Genomic DNA, 21,512 nt, shown 5'->3' on the forward strand with positions numbered 1-21,512 from the left:
TTGGGAACCACTGCTCTAAAACATTCAAACAGACCTAAGTGAGTGTGTAAGTCAGTGGACAACACCCTTTGTACTGACACATCTCAATACACACCTGTGATCATTCCGGGGGCCTGGGCAGCCATGACTGCCTGAGGGATGCCCATTTGTCCCATCGAACCCATTTGTCCCATCGAACCCATTTGGCCCATCGAACCCATTTGGCCCATCTGGTTTGCCCCAGCCATCGCCCCCAAGATGGACGCCCCGGTCACAGCCTCCTTGAGAGAGGGGCGGGACGCATTAGCAGGAAAACACAGTGAGGTGGCACAGTCAGACTTCATATAGCATGTATAGTGTTCTACTCTGCATCTCACCTGTCCTCAAAGCTCGGCACCGATTAATTTTTTTAAGTGTCAGGTCAATATACAATATTCTATCAGTAAAAGTTGTTAATATGTTATAATATAAACATCCACTAAACTCCCAAGACTACTATTTATTACTAAACAAAACTATGACTAATGTCAGTGCTACTGCCAGATATAGCAGTGGGACTGCATGCTTGAGCAGTGAGACTCCAATTAAGTAATTGGAGTAATTAGCTTACACGCCCAATTAGTTTACAGGAGGAGCTTTAGCATCTCAGTATTATCCTAGTACATTAAATGACAAAAGCAAGGGCCAGTCACAGGACATACTTTTTAAGAGATCTTTACCTTTCAATACGATTCGAATCTAGATACATGGGCTCCGATACGATATGTTTTAGTTTGAAATTATTCAGTACAATTCGGTTTGTTTAGAGAACGAATTGGTTCACTAACATTTGTTGCATAAACACTAGGGCCGGGACAATACCAGTATCGCTATACTCGTTAGTATCCGGGCAAGGAAACAAAACCAAGTGGATTTAACTTCTTGAGGAAAATCCTAGTGTTAGAAACAAAAGCACACAATATTTTACATACAGCAGGTTTTTAAAGGACCAAAGAATTTGGTCAGTTTCGTGTTTACATTTTTTGCCATGGAAAAAATACTGCGATACTTGTGTCGCCCAGCCGTAATACACACATTCATTTTCAATTCTAAATTAAAAATCTGCCCCTGATGGAACTCATGAGGGCTCCCGAGTGGCGCAGCGGTCTAAGGAACTGCATCTCAGTGCTAGAGGCGTCGTTAAAGACCCTGGTTCGATTCCACGTTGTATCACAACCGGCCGTGATTGGGAGTCCCATAGGGCAGCGCACAATTGGCCCAGCATCGTCTGGGTTAGAGCTGGATGGGTTAGGCTGTCATTGGAAATAAGAATTTGTTCTCAACTGACTTGCCTAGTTAAATAAAGGTTAAATGACAATACATTTAAAAATTGCTCACTTCTGTGTGTGTGTTTGTCAGCGTTGCCGGTAATAGCCAGCTTTTGGCCGATAATAAAAAGTCAAAACATTTCATTGGCACTGGGAGAAGAAAATAAATCTAATTGCGAAATAATGCTTTTTAGCCTATTAAATTGATGAAAATACATTTGACTGGTCATGCTTATCAGTGTATGAGTTAATTTGCATAATTGAGTGGAATTGAATTAGCGCGTGTGTGCAGTATATTCGTTATGCATCTTATTTATCTCGTGTACAGCATACAGAGCCTTTGAGCAGAAAATCTGTCAAACAGCGTGAGAGTGCCTGCTACAGCATCTCAAACGGCAAATTCATAGTTGACGGAACGCAGGCTTCATCAGCTCGTCATACCACTTTGTAATGAGCTGGAGGCATTATGCATTTTGAAAACATATAGTTAATTGTTTGAAACCTGAGCGTTTTACTACATATTATGAGGCATGTCTTACTTTGCTTCAAAGTAGCCTAGCCAAATTCAGACCATTTATTTTATATCAACTTGCTTTAATTGTCCAGTAGCCAAAGGCACAACCTTAGGTCATATAAGAAACCAAAATGAGTTGTTGCATATTAGATCTCCTCTCTTTCTAAATTTCAAGAAATAAATGTGGAAAGTTATTCTAACATATTCAAAGTGGACACCAGAATTCAGTAAGAATCACCGCATATCGTTGCATCCTGGAATTGCACGTTCTGTTAATATGAATTACCTTAATCTAAATGTGATTTATGTTATTCTGAGCACCGTGTGTGGACGCCCTAATCAGGTTACACACTCAATGCATATGGGTCTTGTAAATTTCTCAAGTGTCCGGTAAATTAAAATGCTTCCGGTCAAATGTACAGCGCAACATTTTCCTAACAGAAACCCTGGTGTGTGTGTCTGTAAATGATGTCTATAGACCTGAAACTCAACCCTGGACCACGAAGCCAGTTCCACTGCTTTCTGTCATTGTTCCCCTCTACAGTGACCGATTTAGGCCTGGCACCAGGGCATAAAATAAACACCCGCCACCTGCGGGTAGCTTTAGGTATTGGCAGATAACGGGTAGCTTTAGGTATTGCTCAATTTGCAGGGCTGTAGAGTGCGAGTATTACGTTCGCAAATAAAAACAATCAAATGTCTGTATGAGCACATGTGCGAGTTGCGATTTATAGCAGACAAATTCTGCAGTAGTAGTTTTCAAAGTTTTTCTATTGTTTTGTTTCATAGCTGCTAAATCCTCTGCCTGGCAGAGTGAAGCGCTGATAGAATTGTTTTTGGAGGTGCAGGCATAAAAGTTGGTCTAATTTTCTCAAAAGTCTACAAAGTGAGACTTTGTCAACTTCTTTCTTGGCTATTTACATTTTGTTCACAAGCTCAGTTGTTTTCAACATTAGTTTGAGTCTGTTGCTTCACCTAATAGCAAAGATACCACCAAGTCAGATCCCAAATCTCAGACACATCTGACAAAACTCGAGTGGCTTGTTACCATGGTAACCCCCGCCCTTAACTTCTTGGATATAGGGGGCGCTATTTTAATTTTTAGATGAAAAACGTTCCCGTTTTAAACAAGATATTTTGTCACGAAAAGATGCTCGACTATGCATATAATTGACAGCTTTGGAAAGAAAACAATCTGACGTTTCCAAAACTACAAAGACATTGTATGTGACTGCCACAGAACTGATGTTACAGGCGAAACCCAGATAAAAATCCAATCAGGAAGTGCCGCATTTCTTGAAACCGCCTCATGCCAATGACTCCTTATATGGCTGTGAATGGGCCACGAATGAGCTTAGGCCCCAAGGTGTCGATAGCATTGTGACGTATTTGTAGGCAGATCATTGGAAGATTGACCATAAGAGACTACATCTACCAGGTGGACGCTTGGTGTCCTCCGTTGCAATTATTGCGTAATCTCCAGCTGCAGTATTATTCCGTTTGCTTCTGATGAGAAACCAACTGTCACGACTGATATATTATCGAATAGATATGTGAAAAACACCTTGAGGATTCTAAACGACGTTTGCCATGTTTCTGTCGATATTATGGAGCTAATTTGGGAAAAAGTTTGGCGTTGTAGTGACTGAATTTACCGGTCTTTTTCTTAGCCAAACGTGATGAACAAAACGGAGCTACTTCGCCAACACAAATAATCGTTTTGGAAAAAATGAACATTTGCTATCTAACTGAGAGTCTCGTCATTGAAATCATCCGAAGTTCTTCAAAGGTAAATGATTTTATTTGAATGCTTTTCTTGTTTTGTGAAAATGTTGCCTGCTGAATGCTAGGCTTAATGCTATGCTAGGCTATCAATGCTCTTACACAAATGCTTGTGTAGCTTTGGTTGAAAAGCATATTTTGAAAATCTGAGATGACAGTGTTGTTAACAAAAGGCTAAGCTTGTGTTTGAATATATTTATTTCATTTCATTTGCAATTTTCATGAATAGGAAACGTTGCGGTATGGTAATGCACTTGAGGCTATGATTACGCTCCCGGATACGGGATTGCTCGTCGCTAGAGGTTAAAGAGGCAGCTGAACACTGTCTCATTTGGATTTTGGTTCGAAAAAAATGTCACCGCAAACCGGCGATTCGTAATGTTTGAATTAGACAGATGCACGCTATGTTTGGATCGTTTGGGGTCTGCGGACCGATGCACTTGTATCTTAATTAAACATCAGAATCAGGGACCGATGCAAATTGGTGAATCGTTACATCCCTAATACTTTTGCAACTAGGTTGAGCTCACATCACAAACACAAGCAGATATGGCACAGCACATTTTGTTAGCAAACACACAGCAGTAGAATACTTTAAGGGTTATGCATTATCAATTCATCAAATATTATATCAAATTCTAGAACTGCAGGGTACATCAAAATAAACACTGTGTACAAAACATTAAGAGCACCTTCCTACATTGAGTTGGACCACCCCATTTTGCCCTCAGAAAATCCTAAATTCTTCACGGCATGGACTCTACAAGGTGTTGAAAGCATTCCACATGGATGCTGGCCCATGTTGACTACAATGTTTCCCACAGTTGTGTCAAGTTGGCTGGACCATTCTTGATTCCCTCAAGAAACTGTTGGGCAAGAAAAACCCAGCAGCGTTGCAGCTCTTGACACAAACCGGTGCGCTTGGCACCTACTATATTTTGATGAAATACATTTTTTAAATATATAACTATCATGCCCTGTTCAAAGGCACTTAAATATTTTGTCCATTCACCCACTGAATGGCACATACACAATCCATGTCTCAATTGTCTCAAGGCTTAAAAAGCCAGCAATAACAGAGATCATAGCTTTCACCTGGATTCACCTGGTCAGTCCATGTCATGGAAAGAGCATTCTTAATATTTTGTACACTGAGTATGTTACTTAAAGCACACAGAAAATCAGAAAAGTAAGCTTTATATACAAATTACATTTATCTTTACTATTTTAAAACTTTACTGAGTAGATTATTAATTATGGTTACACCTAGCTACATACAGTACCAGTCAAAAGATTAGACACACCTACTCATTCAAGGGTTTTTCTTTATTTTTACTATTTTCTATATTGTAGAATACTAGTGAAGACATCAAATCAATGGAATGACACATGGAATCATGTAGTAACCAAAAAGTGTTAAACAAATCTAAATATATTTTATATTTGAGATTCTTCAAAGTTGCCACCCTTTGCCTTGATGACAGCTTTGCACACACTTGGCATTCTCTCAATCAGCTTCTTGAGGTAGTCACCTGGAATGCATTTCAATTAACAGGTGCGCCTTGTTAAAAGTTAATTGGTGGAATTTCTTTCCTTATTAATGCATTTGAGCCAATCAGTTGTGTTGTGACAAGGTTGGGGTGGAAAACAGAATATATCCCTATTTGGTAAAAAACCAAGGCCATATTATGGCAAGAACAGCTCAAATAAGAAAAGAGAAACGACAATCCATCATTACTTTAGGACATGGCCAGTCAATCTGGAAAACTCCAAAAAGTGCAGTGGCAAAACCATCAAGCGCTATGATGAAATTAGCCAAGAAACACAAAAAATGACATTAGACTGGTGGAAATCTGTGAGTCGAGATTTGAGACCTCCATGTCTGTGAGATGCAGAGTAGGTGAACGGATGATCTCCACATGTGGTTTTCATTGTGAAGCATGGAGGAGGTGGTGAGATGGTGTGGGGGTGCTTTGCTGGTGACAGTGTAGATGATTCATTTAGAATTCAAGGCACACTTAACCAGCATGGCTACCACAGCATTCTGCAGCGATACGCCATCCCATCTGGTTTGCATTTAGTGGGACTGTCATTTGTTTTTCAACAGGACAATGACCAAACACACCAACAAGTGTTCAGAATAACTCCTTCAAGACTGTTGGAAAAGCATTTCAAGTGAAGCTGGTTGAAAGAATGCCAAGAGTGTGCAAAGCTGTCATCAAGGCAAAGGGTGGCTACTTTGAAAAATATAAAATATTTTTTGGTTACTACATGATTCCATATGTGTTATGTCGTAGTTTTGATGTCTTCACTATTATTCTACAATGTAGAAAATAGTAAAAATAAAGAAAAACCCTTGAATGAGTAGGTTTGTCCAAACTTTTGACTGGTACTGTGCATCAGAAGTATAATTACCTGGAAGGCCAATAGATCCCTTTGGAAGGGAATCATACTTGCCTGGGCCGTTATCTTAGCGGTGGCTGCTGCAGCAGCCACGGCTGCAGCGGGGGGCAGGCCACCAGGTTGGGTGGGGGTCAACATGGGCATGGGAGGGGTCACAGCCTTGCCCACCCGCAAGTACTGGCCCCCCAGGTCAAACAGGTTCATGGAGGACACTGCGTCCAGGGACGACTGGGGCTTGTCATACTCTGCCAGGGAGAGAGGGGGGAGAGGAGTTAGGACGAGGACAAACACACAGCAACAGCACATCCCGAGGGCCGCCACCCGCCAGGGGCCTCTCTGCTCACCGACGAAGCCAAAGCTCTTGTGTCTTCCTGTGGTGGGGTCCCTGGCTAACGTGCAGGACTTGATCCTCCCGAAGGCCTCAAAGACGCTCTTGATGTCCTCGTCTGAGAGGTCGGGGTGGACGGAGGCAACGTAGATCCGGTTGTAGGCGCGTGCCTCCTCTGCCAGCTGGTCGATGATGGGTTGCGCCTGACCAATGTTACCTGGCCGCCCCACCTACAGCACAGATACCAGCACAGGGCCAATGAGTGGGGTGTCACAGCCACTGACCAAGCAACGCAACACCCCGAGCTCCAAAACCACTTAACACCAACTCAGGACAACGCAATTACACTGCTTTTCAAACTGTAACACCAGTGTTACACGAGTGTATACTCACTTATGTTATACTAGGGAATCTGGGCTAACAGTGAAGCATGTGAAGAGCAGAATTAACAACCTCTGCATTATCAAAACGGTTGCTTTGTGAGAAGTTGCTAAAGTTAGCCTTTGTTATGCAAATGCCAGCTGAAAAGTACCAGTGGCCTGGCTTTGGCCTCAAGTGAGAGCAGGCCCGCCGGAGCCATGGCCCGGTAAGACATGGGTGCCAGCCCACATAGACGTAAACAGAAAAGTCTGAGCCTTTGGGGTCAATCCTGTATGGAAATGCTCTATTAGAGATCTAAAGGAGCCGCTTTCCCTTCGTAATTGCCGCCTAATGTATTCTTAGCCAAGTTCACACTAGCCATGCTAACCTGCATCTGTCCACCAGGGCTAAGGTAATAAGAGTGATATGAAATGTGACAACCTGCACTAGTCTAGAGACAATGTCTTCTATCGACACACTATTTTCTTTAACTCTCACTCTTTCTAGACCATAACATATCAACAACAATCACTTCAAAATCATCAACTGAAACGTACAATAGAAATCATGAAACTAAAAGAAAACTATAGCCTATCTGAAATTCAGGAAGATAATTATACTGTAAAAGCTGCTACTATGACTTGTTCACTCACTCAGGCATGTTTGACCAACACTAAAAGAAAGGCCTGTTCAGATTGCCTTAAGCCGGAGCTGCAGCTGACGATCAACTAGTGGAAATAGCTATAAATTAAAGACCCGTGGCTGGCACTACACTGTCAGGAACTGACATGTCTCAGAGGCATCTCCTCTAACAACTGTCATCTATAGGTTAGTGTCTGAAGCGTCTCTTTGAGCGGCTATGTAGTATATGATCTGTGCTCCAGGTGGGGCGGCCAAGCAACACCAACCAGGCGCAGCCCATCATCAGCACATCTCGGACACAGAGCAATGCATCATCACACGCTGCCCGGGTATCCTAGAGGAACTGGTCACTAAAACAATGTGGTGATGACATCATGGAAGCAGACGACAGAGCATACGTTCACAAAAACACACACCCGCGCACACACAAACATGTGCGCACACACATGCAACGACACACACACCTTTAAATGAATATACACACATACAAGCAAAGAAAGAAAATGAAATGAGTGGTTTTAAATACACAGAATTAGAGATACTACCAATTAGTGATTCACCTAGAAATAGTTCAGTTACACACAAGGAGAGAAATGAGAAAAGGGGATGTCCGAACTGTCTCCATGCATCTTCGATAGAAAAGATTAAAAAGATGATAGCAGGAGCACCACTCGTTCCAGGGGTATAGAGGGGGGGGTTCTGAGAGGTCCACTTCCACTGCGCAGGACAGGCTGCCTCTCCAGGCAACTCACCTTGATGTTCCTGCCCCCGAGCATGACCGAGTTCATCTGCTCCAGAGCCAGCTGTGCAGCCTCCGGGATCTCATACTCCACAAAGGCAAAGCCCTGCACGCACAGACAATAGACCCATGAGACAGTTACAAACACGAGCATGCCAAATTCTCCAGTTGTGAATCAAAAGTTTCATTCATATGATTAATGCGGTTCTAATTCTAATCCTATTGCAATTCTGTGTGGCGATGTAGTTTGAGCATGCTCTATAAACTGACCTTGTGCTTCATTGTAACTGAGTCCCATGACATGTCAATGCTCTTGATGGGGCCGAAAGGGGCAAAGGCCTGTCTGATGGTGTCCTCCCCGAGCTCATAGTATATGGAGCCCACATACACCCGGCACATGATGGCTAGAGCACGCTGCCGCTGAGCCGCCACCTGGTAACCATGGAGAAAAACACACCATGATGCTTAAGGGGCCAAAGAAAGAAAGAACACACAAAATCAAATCTAGATGTGTTTGGATAAACTGTATTTTATTTTTTACATTGAGGTCTCATTATGTAAATCACTGGGAATATTTTTAATTCTCTATTGTGTTTGCTTTTCCCAACAATAGACATACAGGCCAATGTCAGGGATGGATGCAATCTGGGCATATGCAAAATAAAGAGTCCTGAAAAATGGATTTGTGACTATTGCTATCTCTACTGAACAAAAATATAAAACGCAACATGCAACCATTTCAACGATTTTACCGAGTTACAGATCATATAAGAATATCAGTCAATTTGAATGAATTCATTAGGCCCTAATCTAGGGATTTCACATGACTGGGCAGGGGCACAGCCTTGGGTGGGCATGGAATGGCATAGGCCCACCCACTTGGAAGCCAGGCCCAACCACCAGGGAGTCAGGCCCACCCAATCAGAGTGAGTTTTTACAGAAATACTTCTGTTTTATCAGTTGGCCAGGTTGCTGGTCTCAGACAATCCAATCCCACAGGTGAAGAAGCCGGATGTGGGGGTCCTGGGCTGGCGTGGTTACACGTGGTCTGCGGTTTTGAGGCAGGTTGGACGTACTGCCAAATTCTCTAAAATGATGTTGGAGACAGCTTCTGGTAGAGAAATTATCATTCAATTGTCTGGCAACAGCTCTGGTGGACATTCCTGCAGTAAAAGCATGCCAATTGCAAGCTCCCTCAAAACTTGAGACATCTGTGGCATTGTGTTGTGTGACAAAACTGCACATTTTAGAGTGACCTTTTATTGTGTTCAACACAAGGTGCACCTGTGTAATGATCATGCTTTTTAAATAAGCTTCTTGATATGCCACACCTGTCAGGTGGATCGATTATTTTAGCAAAGAAGAAATGCTCACTAACATGGAAATAAACAACATTTTAAAGAAATAAGCTTTTTTGTGCATTTCTAGGATATTTTATTTTAGCTCATGAAACATGGGACCAACACTTTACATGTTGCGTTTATATTTTTGTTCAGTATATAACAAGATAAACAATTTGGTAAATGCAGATACAGCAATATAACTTTTAAAAATCTGTATCATTACTGTATTTATATGCGTGAAAGCAAAAGTGGTGATGGACATGCATGCCCCTCGCTAACATTTAGCCCTTGAAACTGACCTGTAGTCCAGGGGTGTATATGAGATGACATTTCAATATGGACAACAAACTAAATCAACACCTACAGTGCCATGAAAAAGTATTTGCACCCTTCCTGATTTTCTTTCTTTTTGCATATTTTTGATACTGAACTGTTATCAGATGTTCAACCAAAACCTAATATTAGATAAAGGGAACCTGAGTCTACAAATACTTTGTTTATGAAATATGTAATTGTTGTGTTATTTGTTCACTCAGGAACCCTTTATCTAATATTAGGTTTTGGTTGAATATCTGATAACATTCAGTATCAAAAATATGCAAAATTAGAGAAAATTAGAAAGGGGGCAAATACTTTTTCACAACACTGTATATCAGTTGAAAAGCATCCATACAAAGATAAAAAGCCTGAGGAAAGCATTTCACACTTACGTCTCTAAGGGGAGGGAGGGATGGGTAACCACTGAAAGCAGTTTACTGGTTCCTTTTACTCAAGCATAGCTGCGTTATCACCCACAGGCGAACTAGGCGAACTAGTAACAGCCTAATCTATTGCATAAGAGAAAAGTGATTTCCTATTTTACAACATAAAATTTGAGATTGCCAAAAAGGGATTCTGGTTTGAGAAGGTCTCTCATTTAAGTTATTGAAAGAGACTGCTAACCCTCTTTAGCCCCACACCAAAGCTGGCTTTCTCAGTGTCAATCAATGCAAAGTAACATCATATTTATAAAGAAGACATGAACTTCCCTGTATTGATATTCAAAACCACATTTGCATAGCGATTTCAGGCTATAGAGCAAAAAGCCATAATAAATGTTCTGCTAAAAATCCCCTAATAAAAGGTTTGTATTGTGCTCAAATACACTACATTGCCAAAAGTATGTGGACACCTGCTTGTCAAACATCTCATTCCAAAATCATAGGCATTAATATGGAGTGGTCCCCCCCTTTGTTGCTATAACAGCCTCCACTCTTCTGGGAAGACTTTCCACTAGATGTTAGAACATTGCTGCAGGGACTTGCTTCATTCAACCACAAGAACATTGGTGAGGCCAGGCACGCGTTCCAATTCGTCCCAAAGGTGTTTGATGCGGTTGAGGTCAGTCAGGGCTCTGTGCAGGCCAGTCAAGTTCTTCCACACCGATGTTGCCACAAAGTTGGAAGCACAGAATCATGTAGAATGTACACTGTAGCGTTAATATTTCCATTCACTGGATTTAAGGGGACTAGCCCGAACCACAAGAAACAGCCCCAGAACATTATCCCTCCACCAAACTTTACAGTTGGCACTATGCAGATAATGTTCCCCTGGCATCCGTCAAACCCAAATTTGTTCATAGGACTGCCAGATGGTGAAACACGAATGGCTCCAGAGTCCAATGACGGCGAGCTTTACACCACTCCAGCCGACGCTTGGAATTGCGCATGGTGATCTTAGGCTTGTGTGCGGCTGCTTGACCATGGAAACCCATTTCAATGTCACTCCCGACAAACAGTTCTTGTGCGGACATTGTTTCCAGATGCAGTTTGGAACTCGGTAGTGAGTGTTGCAACTGAGGACAGACATTTTTACTCGCTTCAGCACTCAGCGGTCCCGTTTTCTGAGCTTGTGTGGCCTACCACTTCGCAGCTGAGCTGTTGTTGCTCCTAGACGTTTCCACTTCACAATAACAGCACTTACAGTTGACCAGGGAAACTCTAGCAGGGCAGAAATTGTTGTAAAGGTGGCATCCTATGACGGTGCCACATTGAAAGTAACTGAGCTCTTCAGTATTGGCCATTCTACTGCCAATGTTTGTATATGGAGATTGCATGGCTGTGAGTTCGGTTTTATACACCTGCCAGCAACGGGTGTGGCTGAAATAGCCAAACCCAGTAATTTGAAGGGGTCCCCTCATACTTTTCACCATGCAGTGTGTATGAATTCAAAACAAATCCCAAATTTCCATTATGAATCTCTTTCAGTTTAAAAAACATTGACTAACAGCTGTTGCCACTAGTGAAAGTACTTCAGGGCATTTCTTCGGAAATGGTGCAGTGTGCAGGGCATTAAAGGTGTAGTATGCAGAACTCTATCTGCCATTTCCTGGTTGCAAAAATTCAAAAAGTTTCCCTAAATTTCAGTTTGTGAGAGAAAACAAGCAATGTAAAGAGTAGAGAATCGTTGTACCATTAAACCGCAGTGAAATACAGTGCCTTGCGAAAGTATTCGGCCCCCTTGAACTTTGCGACCTTTTGCCACATTTCATGCTTCAAACAAAGATATAAAACTGTATTTTTTTGTGTAGAATCAACAACAAGTGGGACACAATCATGAAGTGGAATGACATTTATTGGATATTTCAAACTTTCTTAACAAATCAAAAACTGAAAAATTGGGCGTGCAAAATTATTCAGCCCCCTTAAGTTAATACTTTGTAGCGCCACCTTTTGCTGCGATTACAGCTGTAAGTCACTTGGGGTATGTGTCTATCAGTTTTGCCCATCGAGAGACTGATTTTTTTCCCCCATTCCTCCTTGCAAAACAGCTCGAGCTCAGTGAGGTTGGATGGAGAGCATTTGTGAACAGCAGTTTTCAGTTCATTCCACAGATTCTCGATTGGATTCAGGTCTGGACTTTGACTTGGCCATTCTAACACCTGGATATGTTTATTTTTTAACCATTCCATTGTAGATTTTGCTTTATGTTTTGGATCATTGTCTTGTTGGAAGACAAATCTCCGTCCCAGTCTCAGGTCTTTTGCAGACTCCATCAGGTTTCCTTCCAGAATGGTCCTGTATTTGGCTCCATCCATCTTCCCACCAATTTGAACCATCTTTCCTGTCCCTGCTGAAGAAAAGCAGGCCCAAACCATGATGCTGCCACCACCATGTTTGACAGTGGGGATGGTGTGTTCAGGGTGATGAGCTGTGTTGCTTTTACGCCAAACATAACGTTTTGCATTGTTGCCAAAAAGTTCAATTTTGGTTTCATCTGACCAGAGCACCTTCCACATGTTTGGTGTGTCTCCCAGGTGGCTTGTGGCAAACTTTAAACAACACTTTTTATGGATATCTTTAAGAAATTGCTTTCTTCTTGCCACTCTTCCATAAAGGCCAGATTTGTGCAATATACGACTGATTGTTGTCCTATGGACAGAGTCTCCCACCTCAGCTGTAGATCTCTGCAGTTCATCCAGAGTGATCATGGGCCTCTTGGCTGCATCTCTGATCAGTCTTCTCCTTGTATGAGCTGAAAGTTTAGAGGGACGGCCAGGTCTTGGTAGATTTGCAGTGGTCTGATACTCCTTCCATTGCAATATTATCGCTTGCACTGTGCTCCTTGGGATGTTTAAAGCTTGGGAAATCTTTTTGTATCCAAATCCGGCTTTAAACTTCTTCACAACAGTATCTCGGACCTGCCTGGTGTGTTCCTTGTTCTTCATGATGCTCTCTGAGCTTTTAACGGACCTCTGAGACTATCACAGTGCAGGTGCATTTATACGGAGACTTGATTACACACAGGTGGATTGTATTTATCATCATTAGTCATTTAGGTCAACATTGGATCATTCAGAGATCCTCACTGAACTTCTGGAGAGAGTTTGCTGCACTGAAAGTAAAGGGGCTGAATAATTTTGCACGACCAATTTTTCAGTTTTTGATTTGTTAAAAAAGTTTGAAATATCCAATAAATGTCGTTCCACTTCATGATTGTGTCCCACTTGTTGTTGATTCTTCACAAAAAAATACAGTTTTATATCTTTATGTTTGAAGCCTGAAATGTGGCAAAAGGTCGCAAAGTTCAAGGGGGCCGAATACTTTCGCAAGGCACTGTATACACTGCGCAAAAAAATAAAGGGAACACTTAAACAACAGAATGTAACTCCAAGTCAATCACACTTCTGTGAAATCAAACTGTCCACTTAGGAAGCAATGCTGATTGACAATACATTTCCCATGCTGTTGTGCAAATGGAATAGACTACCGGTGGAAATTATAGGCAATTAGCAAGACACCCCCAATAAAGGAGTGGTTCTGCAGGTGGTGACCACAGACCACTTCTCAGTTCCTATGCTTCCTGGCTGATGTTTTGGTCACTTTTGAATGCTGGCGGTGCTTTCACTCTAGTGGTAGCATGAGACAGAGTCTACTACAACCCACACAAGTGGCTCAGGTATTGAAGCTCATCCAGGATGGGACATCAATGCGAGCTGTGGCAAGAAGGTTTGCTGTGTCTGTCAGCGTAGTGTCCAGAGCATGGAGGCGCTACCAGGAGACAGGCTAGTACATCAGGAGACGCGGAGGAGGCCAACAACCCAGGAGCAGGACCGCTACCTCCGCCTTTGTGCAAGGAGCAGGAGGAGCACTGCCAGAGCACTGCAAAATGACCTCCAGCAGGCCACAAATGTGCATGTGTCTGCTCAAACGGTCAGAAACAGACCGACGCCCAACGTCCACAGGTGGGGGTTGTGCAGCCCAACACAGTGCAGGATGTTTGGCAGCCCCCTTGCTCTTGCCTTGCTCCATCCACCAATGCTGGTGCGGTTGGCCCTGGGTTCCTCCTAATGCAAGACAATGCTAGACCTCATGTGGCTGGAGTTTGTCAGCAATTCCGCCTGGGACATCATGCCTTGCTCCATCCACCAACGCCACGTTGCACCACAGTCTGTCGAAGAGTTGGCGGATGCTTGGCGGATGCTTTAGTCCAGGTCTGGGAGGAGATCCCTCAGGAGACCATCCGCCACCTCATCAGGAGCATGCCCAGGTGTTGTAGGGACACTACTGAGCCTCATTTTGACTTGTTTTAAGGACATTACATCAAAGTTGGATCAAGCCTGTAGTGTGGTTCTCCACTTTCATTTTGAGTGTGACTCCAAATCGAGACCTCCATGGGTTGATAAATTTGATTTCCATTGATAACTTTTGTGTGATTTTGTTGTCAGCACATTCAACTATGTAAAGAAAAAAATATTTAATAAGAATATTTCATTCATTCAGATCTTGGATGTGTTATTTTAGTGTTCCCTTTATTCTTTTGAGCTGTGTATTTTCAATAACCAAAAATATTATATTTTCAGTTGTTTGAAGCTGGTGTACAAAACCGAAAGTAAAATATGCTAAAACTAAACTTAAGAATGGGAAGCATAGAAATAGTGCACATAGAACAGATCTACCGCTTCTTAGACTTGCTTTCAATGAGAATGACAGATGTATAACTCACACGCACACACACACACACACATATATATATATATATATGAATGTTTCGCCCAAAAAGTTACATTTTGCAGCTTTAACCAGACTGAATTAAGCAGACTCAGCACATCATATAAGAACTTGTCCCTCATAATTATAATATTTATAAACATGTCTTCTTTTAAAATATTAGTTATTTGGTCAGCTGCAATGGCTAGGATGGAGCCCAGAGTGGCCGATCAAAAAAAGATAACAGTCCTTTGTATCATGAAAGCGCACAGAGAAAAAAGTGTAATAATCTATTGACCGATTGTAAAGGTGAGAGAGGATCTCCAAAGCCCATTGTCACTGCTGCCATCTGAAAGACAGTAAAGATGAAAAGGGTACTGAAAAGTAGGTTAGATATATATTTAAGCTTTGCTTTTTCAAATGTTGTTCCTTTGCTATACATCAGCTTTTAGTGACATTACACACTCCCCATAAAAAGCTTTCAGGACTGATTTGACTTTCCCTCTGCCACCCAATTCTTCCCCAAAATCATTTCACAACATCACCCCACAATCAAAACCCCTATGTGAAAACAAGTGCAAAGCAATCAACATGTTTAACAAAGTCTTCATGCTGATCTTCTCTAGCTGAAAAAAAAGAGGCAGAAACAAGAGGACAAATATACCCACCCTATCATCGTAAGCAGACAAACATACTTTATAAGCTGTGCTGCTATGTTTTGTGCTACTAAACAATAATGTAATGTAATGTAATGTTTCATACCTACAAAGCTCCCAGGGCAGATAGTCATATCGATTATCTATGTAACAATCTTGCTAATGGTCCAAGTTACTCTTAGATATGAGCATTTAATTGAGTGGTTGGCGTTAAGAGATAAGAACATATGGTCAACGACACGTAGAGTTAAGTTGCAGAGTTCTGCAAGTCTCACCTGTAAGTTGGTAAGCTGTTGTTGCTGATGAGCAATGGTCTGCTTCACTAAGGCACTCTTAATGCTCTGCTCCATCGCATACTTCTTTGCCTGAAGAAAAGTCATTCAGCATGAAAGAAACGGAAACGCGAGAGAATAATGCAAGCGCAGGCAAACTGACTAATGGAAAGACATTACGTATACACCTGTATTTAGTCATGTACATGTAATAAGTAGGCTCACCCTTTGTAGTGCCTCCTGCTGCTCTGGGGTGAGAGGCGGCAGGCCAAGCTTCGCGCCTGTGCCCTGTCCATTCTCCATCATCAGAGCTGTCCCTCCCTGAAGAACCACAGCAGTGAAAAACATGAATATGCATATGAGCATCCGCAGGAGACATGAACACTTATTAATTGGAGAAATGAATGACACTTGCTGAGCACTGCAAATTTGGTAGGCTACATCTCTCTCTTCTACTATGATCATAATAAGGATAATTTATGTACAGATTGGGAATCGTCACAGTGCATATTTCGTACTGGGGTGGGGGGTCAGAATTTCAATATCAAAGACCAGTCATCAGTGATTGGGACGCTCAAGACAAGCGTGCATAGAGAAAAGCTCCTTACCTACAACCTGCTAAACGCTGGGACCTCAGAGGCAGGATAACCCAGGGGGAAGAGTGAATGGGAAGCCTTAACAATTCAAAAAAGTCTGAGAGAGAGAAAATGCCTTCAGACTAACATGATAGCAGATGCAAGGCGGTAAGCTTGGAATCCTTTATTTGCACCAAGTATGAACTAAGCTAGCTAATTTTATACAAACTTAGCTAACTTGCAAACTAGATCGCTATGTAGCTAGTTAGTTACTAGTAGGGGTATAACGGTACACGTATTCGTACTGAACCTTTCAAGTAACTCGGTTCGTCCCGCACTGTGAACCCAAATAAATACTTTAAAAATCTATATATTTACAAAATTAAAATAAATATGCCTTGAGTAAATCTGAGCTAAAAAACAACAACATTTGCAGGCTATATAAGCACAATTCAAATCTTAATTGCTGCATTTCAAACTGTCCTTTTGTGAGGCGCAGCTGGGAACTAGTTCTGTACGATGGCGTGTGTGGGGTCGATAAACCAGAATTGGAGGATCCTCCATCATTGTTTAAATCCCAGATTTGGTTAAATGTTGGCTTCCCAGTAGATTCCATCACCGATGGAAGGAGAGTTGGATAAAACTTTAACCGTATGTCGCCACACTCAATAAGAATAGCCTATGCAGCTGTTGACACATTTAGGCTGATATCATCCCCGTATACCGGTACAAGAAAGAAATGCAAAGAAACACCACATCCCCTCCCTTCTGCATCCAAGCAGACCTTCATGCAACCCAAGCACACCTCCAAAATAAATTGCACGAGCGATAAGTAAGCTATGTTTATTGTTTTTAGTTTATAGCCGCGGATATGCGCCCATTCTCCATGGTTGAGAATAGGGGGTTTCAGCACCATGTTAATAAACAATGATTCGGTTCAGAAAATGTGACTTTTGAATTTATCGGACATTTGAGAAATTTACCAGAACCCATATGCATTGGGTAAGTAACCTGATTAGGGAGTCCACCCACGGTGCTTAGAATAACAGAAATCATATTTAGATTATGGTAATTCATATTAACAGAACATGCAAGTCGAAGATGCGGTCCTTCTTACCTAATTATCCGCATGTACTTTTTCTCAGCCAACAAGACAAGTAAATGACAGCAAAATCACTAGCCTATGTCAATCTACTATTCCCCCATAGTAGAGAAGTTTCCTTACTTATCTACAGCTTGTTGAGAAAGAAATAGCCTATTCCAAACCGACTGGGACAGCAGAGGGACACTAGATCCCAAACTCCTACAACTAGCAGGCCTAGGCTACATAAAGCAAAACTTTAAAACGCAATGAGTCTGATGCAACAAATCAGAATATTTAGCCTAAAATGTTGATAAACTATTATTTCTTCACATTATAAGCGCAGAAATACGCAGTAGGCTACGTGCAAATGTTTGTTCCACAATGCAATTAGCGGGAAAACACTTGTCAAAAGCGCGCCACACATGCGAGCAGTTTCATGTGACAGGTGAAAATATCTGTTAGAAATTTAGAAAGAGAGATCTAATATGCAACAACTAGCATGGGATGCTAATATGACGCCTTGGACAATAACAATGAAAGAAAGCTGATATAAAACAATTGCCTCCACGTATATGGTCTGAATTTGGCTAGGCTACTTTGAAGCAAGGTAAGACATGCCTCATAATATGTAGGAAAACGCTCAGGTTTCACACAATTAACTATATGTTTTCAAAATGCATAATGCCTCCAGCTCATTACAAAGTGGTATGACGAGCTGATGAAGCCTGCGTTCCGTCAACTATGAATTTGCTGTTTGAGATGCTGTAGCAGGCACTCTCACGCTGTCTGACAGATTTTCTGCTCAAAGGCTCTGTATGTTGTATACGAGATAAATAAGATGCATAACGAATATACTGCACACACACGCTAATTCAATTCCACTCAATTATGCAAATTAACTCATACACTGATAAGCATGACCAGTCAAATGTATTTCCATCAATTTAATTAGGCTAACTAGGCAAGTCAGTTAAGAACAAATTCTTATTTTCAACGCTCTAACCTCTAGTCCAACGCTCTAACCACTAGGCTACCCTGCCGCCCCAATATAATATAAGCAAGCTTTCAATACATCTTCCAATGCACCGTGTTGCGCTTCAGGGCTCGACATTAAGGCTTGTCTGGGGTTAAGTTTTTAAAAAGTCAGACAACCACAAAATATTTCAGTTGTCCATTCGTAAAAAGTAAAAACAATATCAAACAATTACTCCGATCACAATTGTTTCAGGCAGCACACAGCAGGGCATGGTTGCCATTCTAAGTAAATCGGTCTTCTCACAAAATCGTCTGTAGTGTCCGAACGGTTTGGCCTACAAACTATTATGACTATGGAAAGATGAGACTCTCACAAAAACCATGGTGCTCTCTGTTTTGCTCTACGACCACCACAGTTAGGGGTTTGATTTTGTTAGCCGGTGATTGTCAAGCAAATAACGGTTGGTCTCACAGTAATTGACCGTTAATTAACACATTTAGTGTACCCTGGCTTCCACACCTACAAGCCACCGATGCAGACATTTGGATCATCTACATTTTAAATCCATGTAATATAGCCTACCTTCACAATGAATCCATTCTCTATTTTAGACAGTTCTAAAGAAATATATGAAGAAAATGTAGTCTTTTTCAGAAAAACAGAATAGCATACATACTGTTAGGTCTTGATCTGGTTAATGCAATATGCCTGTGGGCTACACTAATTCATTTAGCTGACAAGATTTGGTTATAATTCTGTGGCATTATTTTATAGAATAAAGAATCTAATTGAACGAAGCTGAATAAAATAGAAAGGATATTTTCTCCAAACGATTAGAGTTAGTGCACACATGCGGCTATTCTGTGTTGAGCGGTTAACAAAGAAATAGGTAGTCCCATATGCTTAATTTAGAGTTATTAAGGTAACTTTAGTTGTTCTACAAACGTGGGGCTATATGTTTTGATTTTAATTACATTGTAAGGCTGCGTGAGGCGAAGGTCGGGTCATGCGTCCTCCAAAACACAACCAGCCAAACCATGCTTCTTAACACCTGCACGCTTAACCGGGAAGCCAGCCGGCAATGTGCAGGAGGAAACACCATTCAACTGAAGATCAGTCGGCCTGCAGGTGCCCGGCCCGCCACAAGGAGTCGCCAGAGTAATGAGCCAAGGCAAAAAGCCCCCTCAACCAAACCCTTCCCGAACACGGGCGACACAAGAACAAAAGGCTAAAAAAGTTCATATCAAGCCCTGCCGCATACTAAACACTGATAGCCCCTTTCCCATCGCATTACCCCAGAGTGGGAGATGTACCTTGCCACAGACACCCCTTTACCCATCAACCCAGAGTGGTAGATGTACCTTGCTACAAATACCCCTTTACCCATCAACCCAGAGTGGTAGATGTACCTTGCTACAGACACACGCTGTTTATGCGTCACGCATCTGGCACTGAAGGAAGCAGTCATGGTGCGTTCTCGAAGATGGAAGTGGGAATTTACCACATACAATTGGGAAAAATCCACTTGAATGGACCTCCAACTAATTCCTATTGGGAAACGTGTCTATCATCCTGAGCACCCACCTCCCACATGGTGACCTCTGTCACCTACTAACGAAATGGCCTCTAACCGCATTTTCTGTAATTAAATGCAACGCAACATTATTTATAAAAAAACATTTATTAATGTGGTTTTTGAACTCTATAAATTGGTTACAATCATGAAAGTTGTACTTTTAGTTTATGGTGGCAAATTGACCATTTGCCAATGGACAATTCTCGATTTCAAATCACATGAATGCATCCAACTGGTAGCGTTAAATTCCCACCTCCCACAGTTACAAACGCAGCATCAGAGTGGAAACCTGAGGCCCACATAACAACCCTGTCACAACAGACAATGGCAGGAACATTGTGGATGGCATTTAATTTTCCCGCTGTACCGAAACGTGATAACAAAAACGCAATAGTACGTACCCAACCGTGGGTTCGGTGAATCGTTACACCCCTAGTTACTAGAAAATGCGAAGCGTAAGCAAGTGATACGCTTGCTTGTTAGCTAAATGACTAGCTAAGTTGCTACACTTGAGTGGGTGGAGCTCAATCGTAAGTAACGTTAGGATAGTTGAGGCGAGCTAACGTAACAACCTAACTTGGTCGTTGCGTCTTCTTTAACATAGCTACCTAGCATATCACTATTTTCAATCATGCATTGTAATTCCAACAAGGCAGTCTAACATACTAACATCTTTACCAGTGAGCTAGCAATTGCTTTATTTATTTTAGCTAGAAAGCATTAGTCTAGAGCCAATTGTCGCAGTAGTTAGCTAACTTAGCTTGCTAGTAGTTGATAAAGGCCGCATGCCTAAATTCAGGTTTTGTGAATTAAACGTGGTTCACGGGAATAAACCAATAATTGCTACAAGATATGTAGATTCACAACTATTTGAGAAACAGGACGGGGACAACAATAACTGAGTTCATATTTAACTTATTTAGCAAGTTATTTACCGCAATCTCCGTCACCGCCATGAAGCACACCTACTTGAATAGGCCCTCCACCAGGTTGCGAGTACCGCGAGACTTGCAGGACAAACACTAAACCCGAGACCGGCGAAAGAACGTCGCGAGAGCTTGATTTCAGGTCAGTTCAGGCACAGTTCAGGGTTGCTAGGTTTGATTCCGTCGTTATTTTGCCCATTTGACTAAAGTAGACATGTGCTTGAAAGTACACCGTAGTGCTGATGTAGCCATACAATTGGTTTACATTCATAGATATGTTTGTCATAGTCAGGAAAGGTTAAAGGGGCAATGTGCATATTCAAACAATAAGTCCCTACACCGCCCGTTTTGGTAAATGTGGGCCAAGCTGGGGCCAGTTACATTAGATGTTATTGTCATCGTTTTCTTCACTGCATTGCAGACATTAGCAGGCAAAATACCATGCTCATAATCATCATCGTTGCCACTGTCTAATAATGGATGTAGAAATGTAAAAAAATCCACAGTAAAAATTAGTTATGTAAAAATGATTTCATACTCCACATTTAGGGGGTCCATAATTGTCACAGGGGCACTGCACCA

At 41.8% G+C, this 21,512-nt stretch overlaps 1 protein-coding gene across 3 annotated transcripts in view; it reads right to left on the bottom strand.

Moving 5' to 3' along the window:
* LOC123991058 (poly(U)-binding-splicing factor PUF60-like) overlaps positions 1-21,050 on the bottom strand; it is a 29,459-nt gene extending 8,409 nt beyond the window's left edge. The window contains exons 1-10 of one of the 3 annotated variants that reach the window (XM_046292217.1): positions 20,940-21,013; positions 16,402-16,486; positions 16,019-16,114; positions 15,797-15,886; positions 15,164-15,214; positions 8,325-8,486; positions 8,068-8,160; positions 6,330-6,543; positions 5,998-6,230; positions 95-260 (exon numbers count right to left, since the gene is read on the bottom strand). In XM_046292217.1, the coding sequence (XP_046148173.1) occupies positions 95-260; positions 5,998-6,230; positions 6,330-6,543; positions 8,068-8,160; positions 8,325-8,486; positions 15,164-15,214; positions 15,797-15,886; positions 16,019-16,099 (1,090 nt within the window). In that variant the 5' untranslated portion in view covers positions 16,100-16,114; positions 16,402-16,486; positions 20,940-21,013. Of the gene's footprint in view, positions 1-94; positions 261-5,997; positions 6,231-6,329; positions 6,544-8,067; positions 8,161-8,324; positions 8,487-15,163; positions 15,215-15,796; positions 15,887-16,018; positions 16,115-16,401; positions 16,487-20,939 lie in introns of all 3 variants that reach the window. The other 2 variants (XM_046292218.1, XM_046292216.1) reach the window with 2 other exon arrangements.
* Positions 21,051-21,512: the final 462 nt, after the last annotated feature.

The sequence above is a fragment of the Oncorhynchus gorbuscha genome, linkage group LG12 (assembly GCF_021184085.1).
Source record: "Oncorhynchus gorbuscha isolate QuinsamMale2020 ecotype Even-year linkage group LG12, OgorEven_v1.0, whole genome shotgun sequence".
NCBI classification, from domain to species: domain Eukaryota; kingdom Metazoa; phylum Chordata; class Actinopteri; order Salmoniformes; family Salmonidae; genus Oncorhynchus; species Oncorhynchus gorbuscha.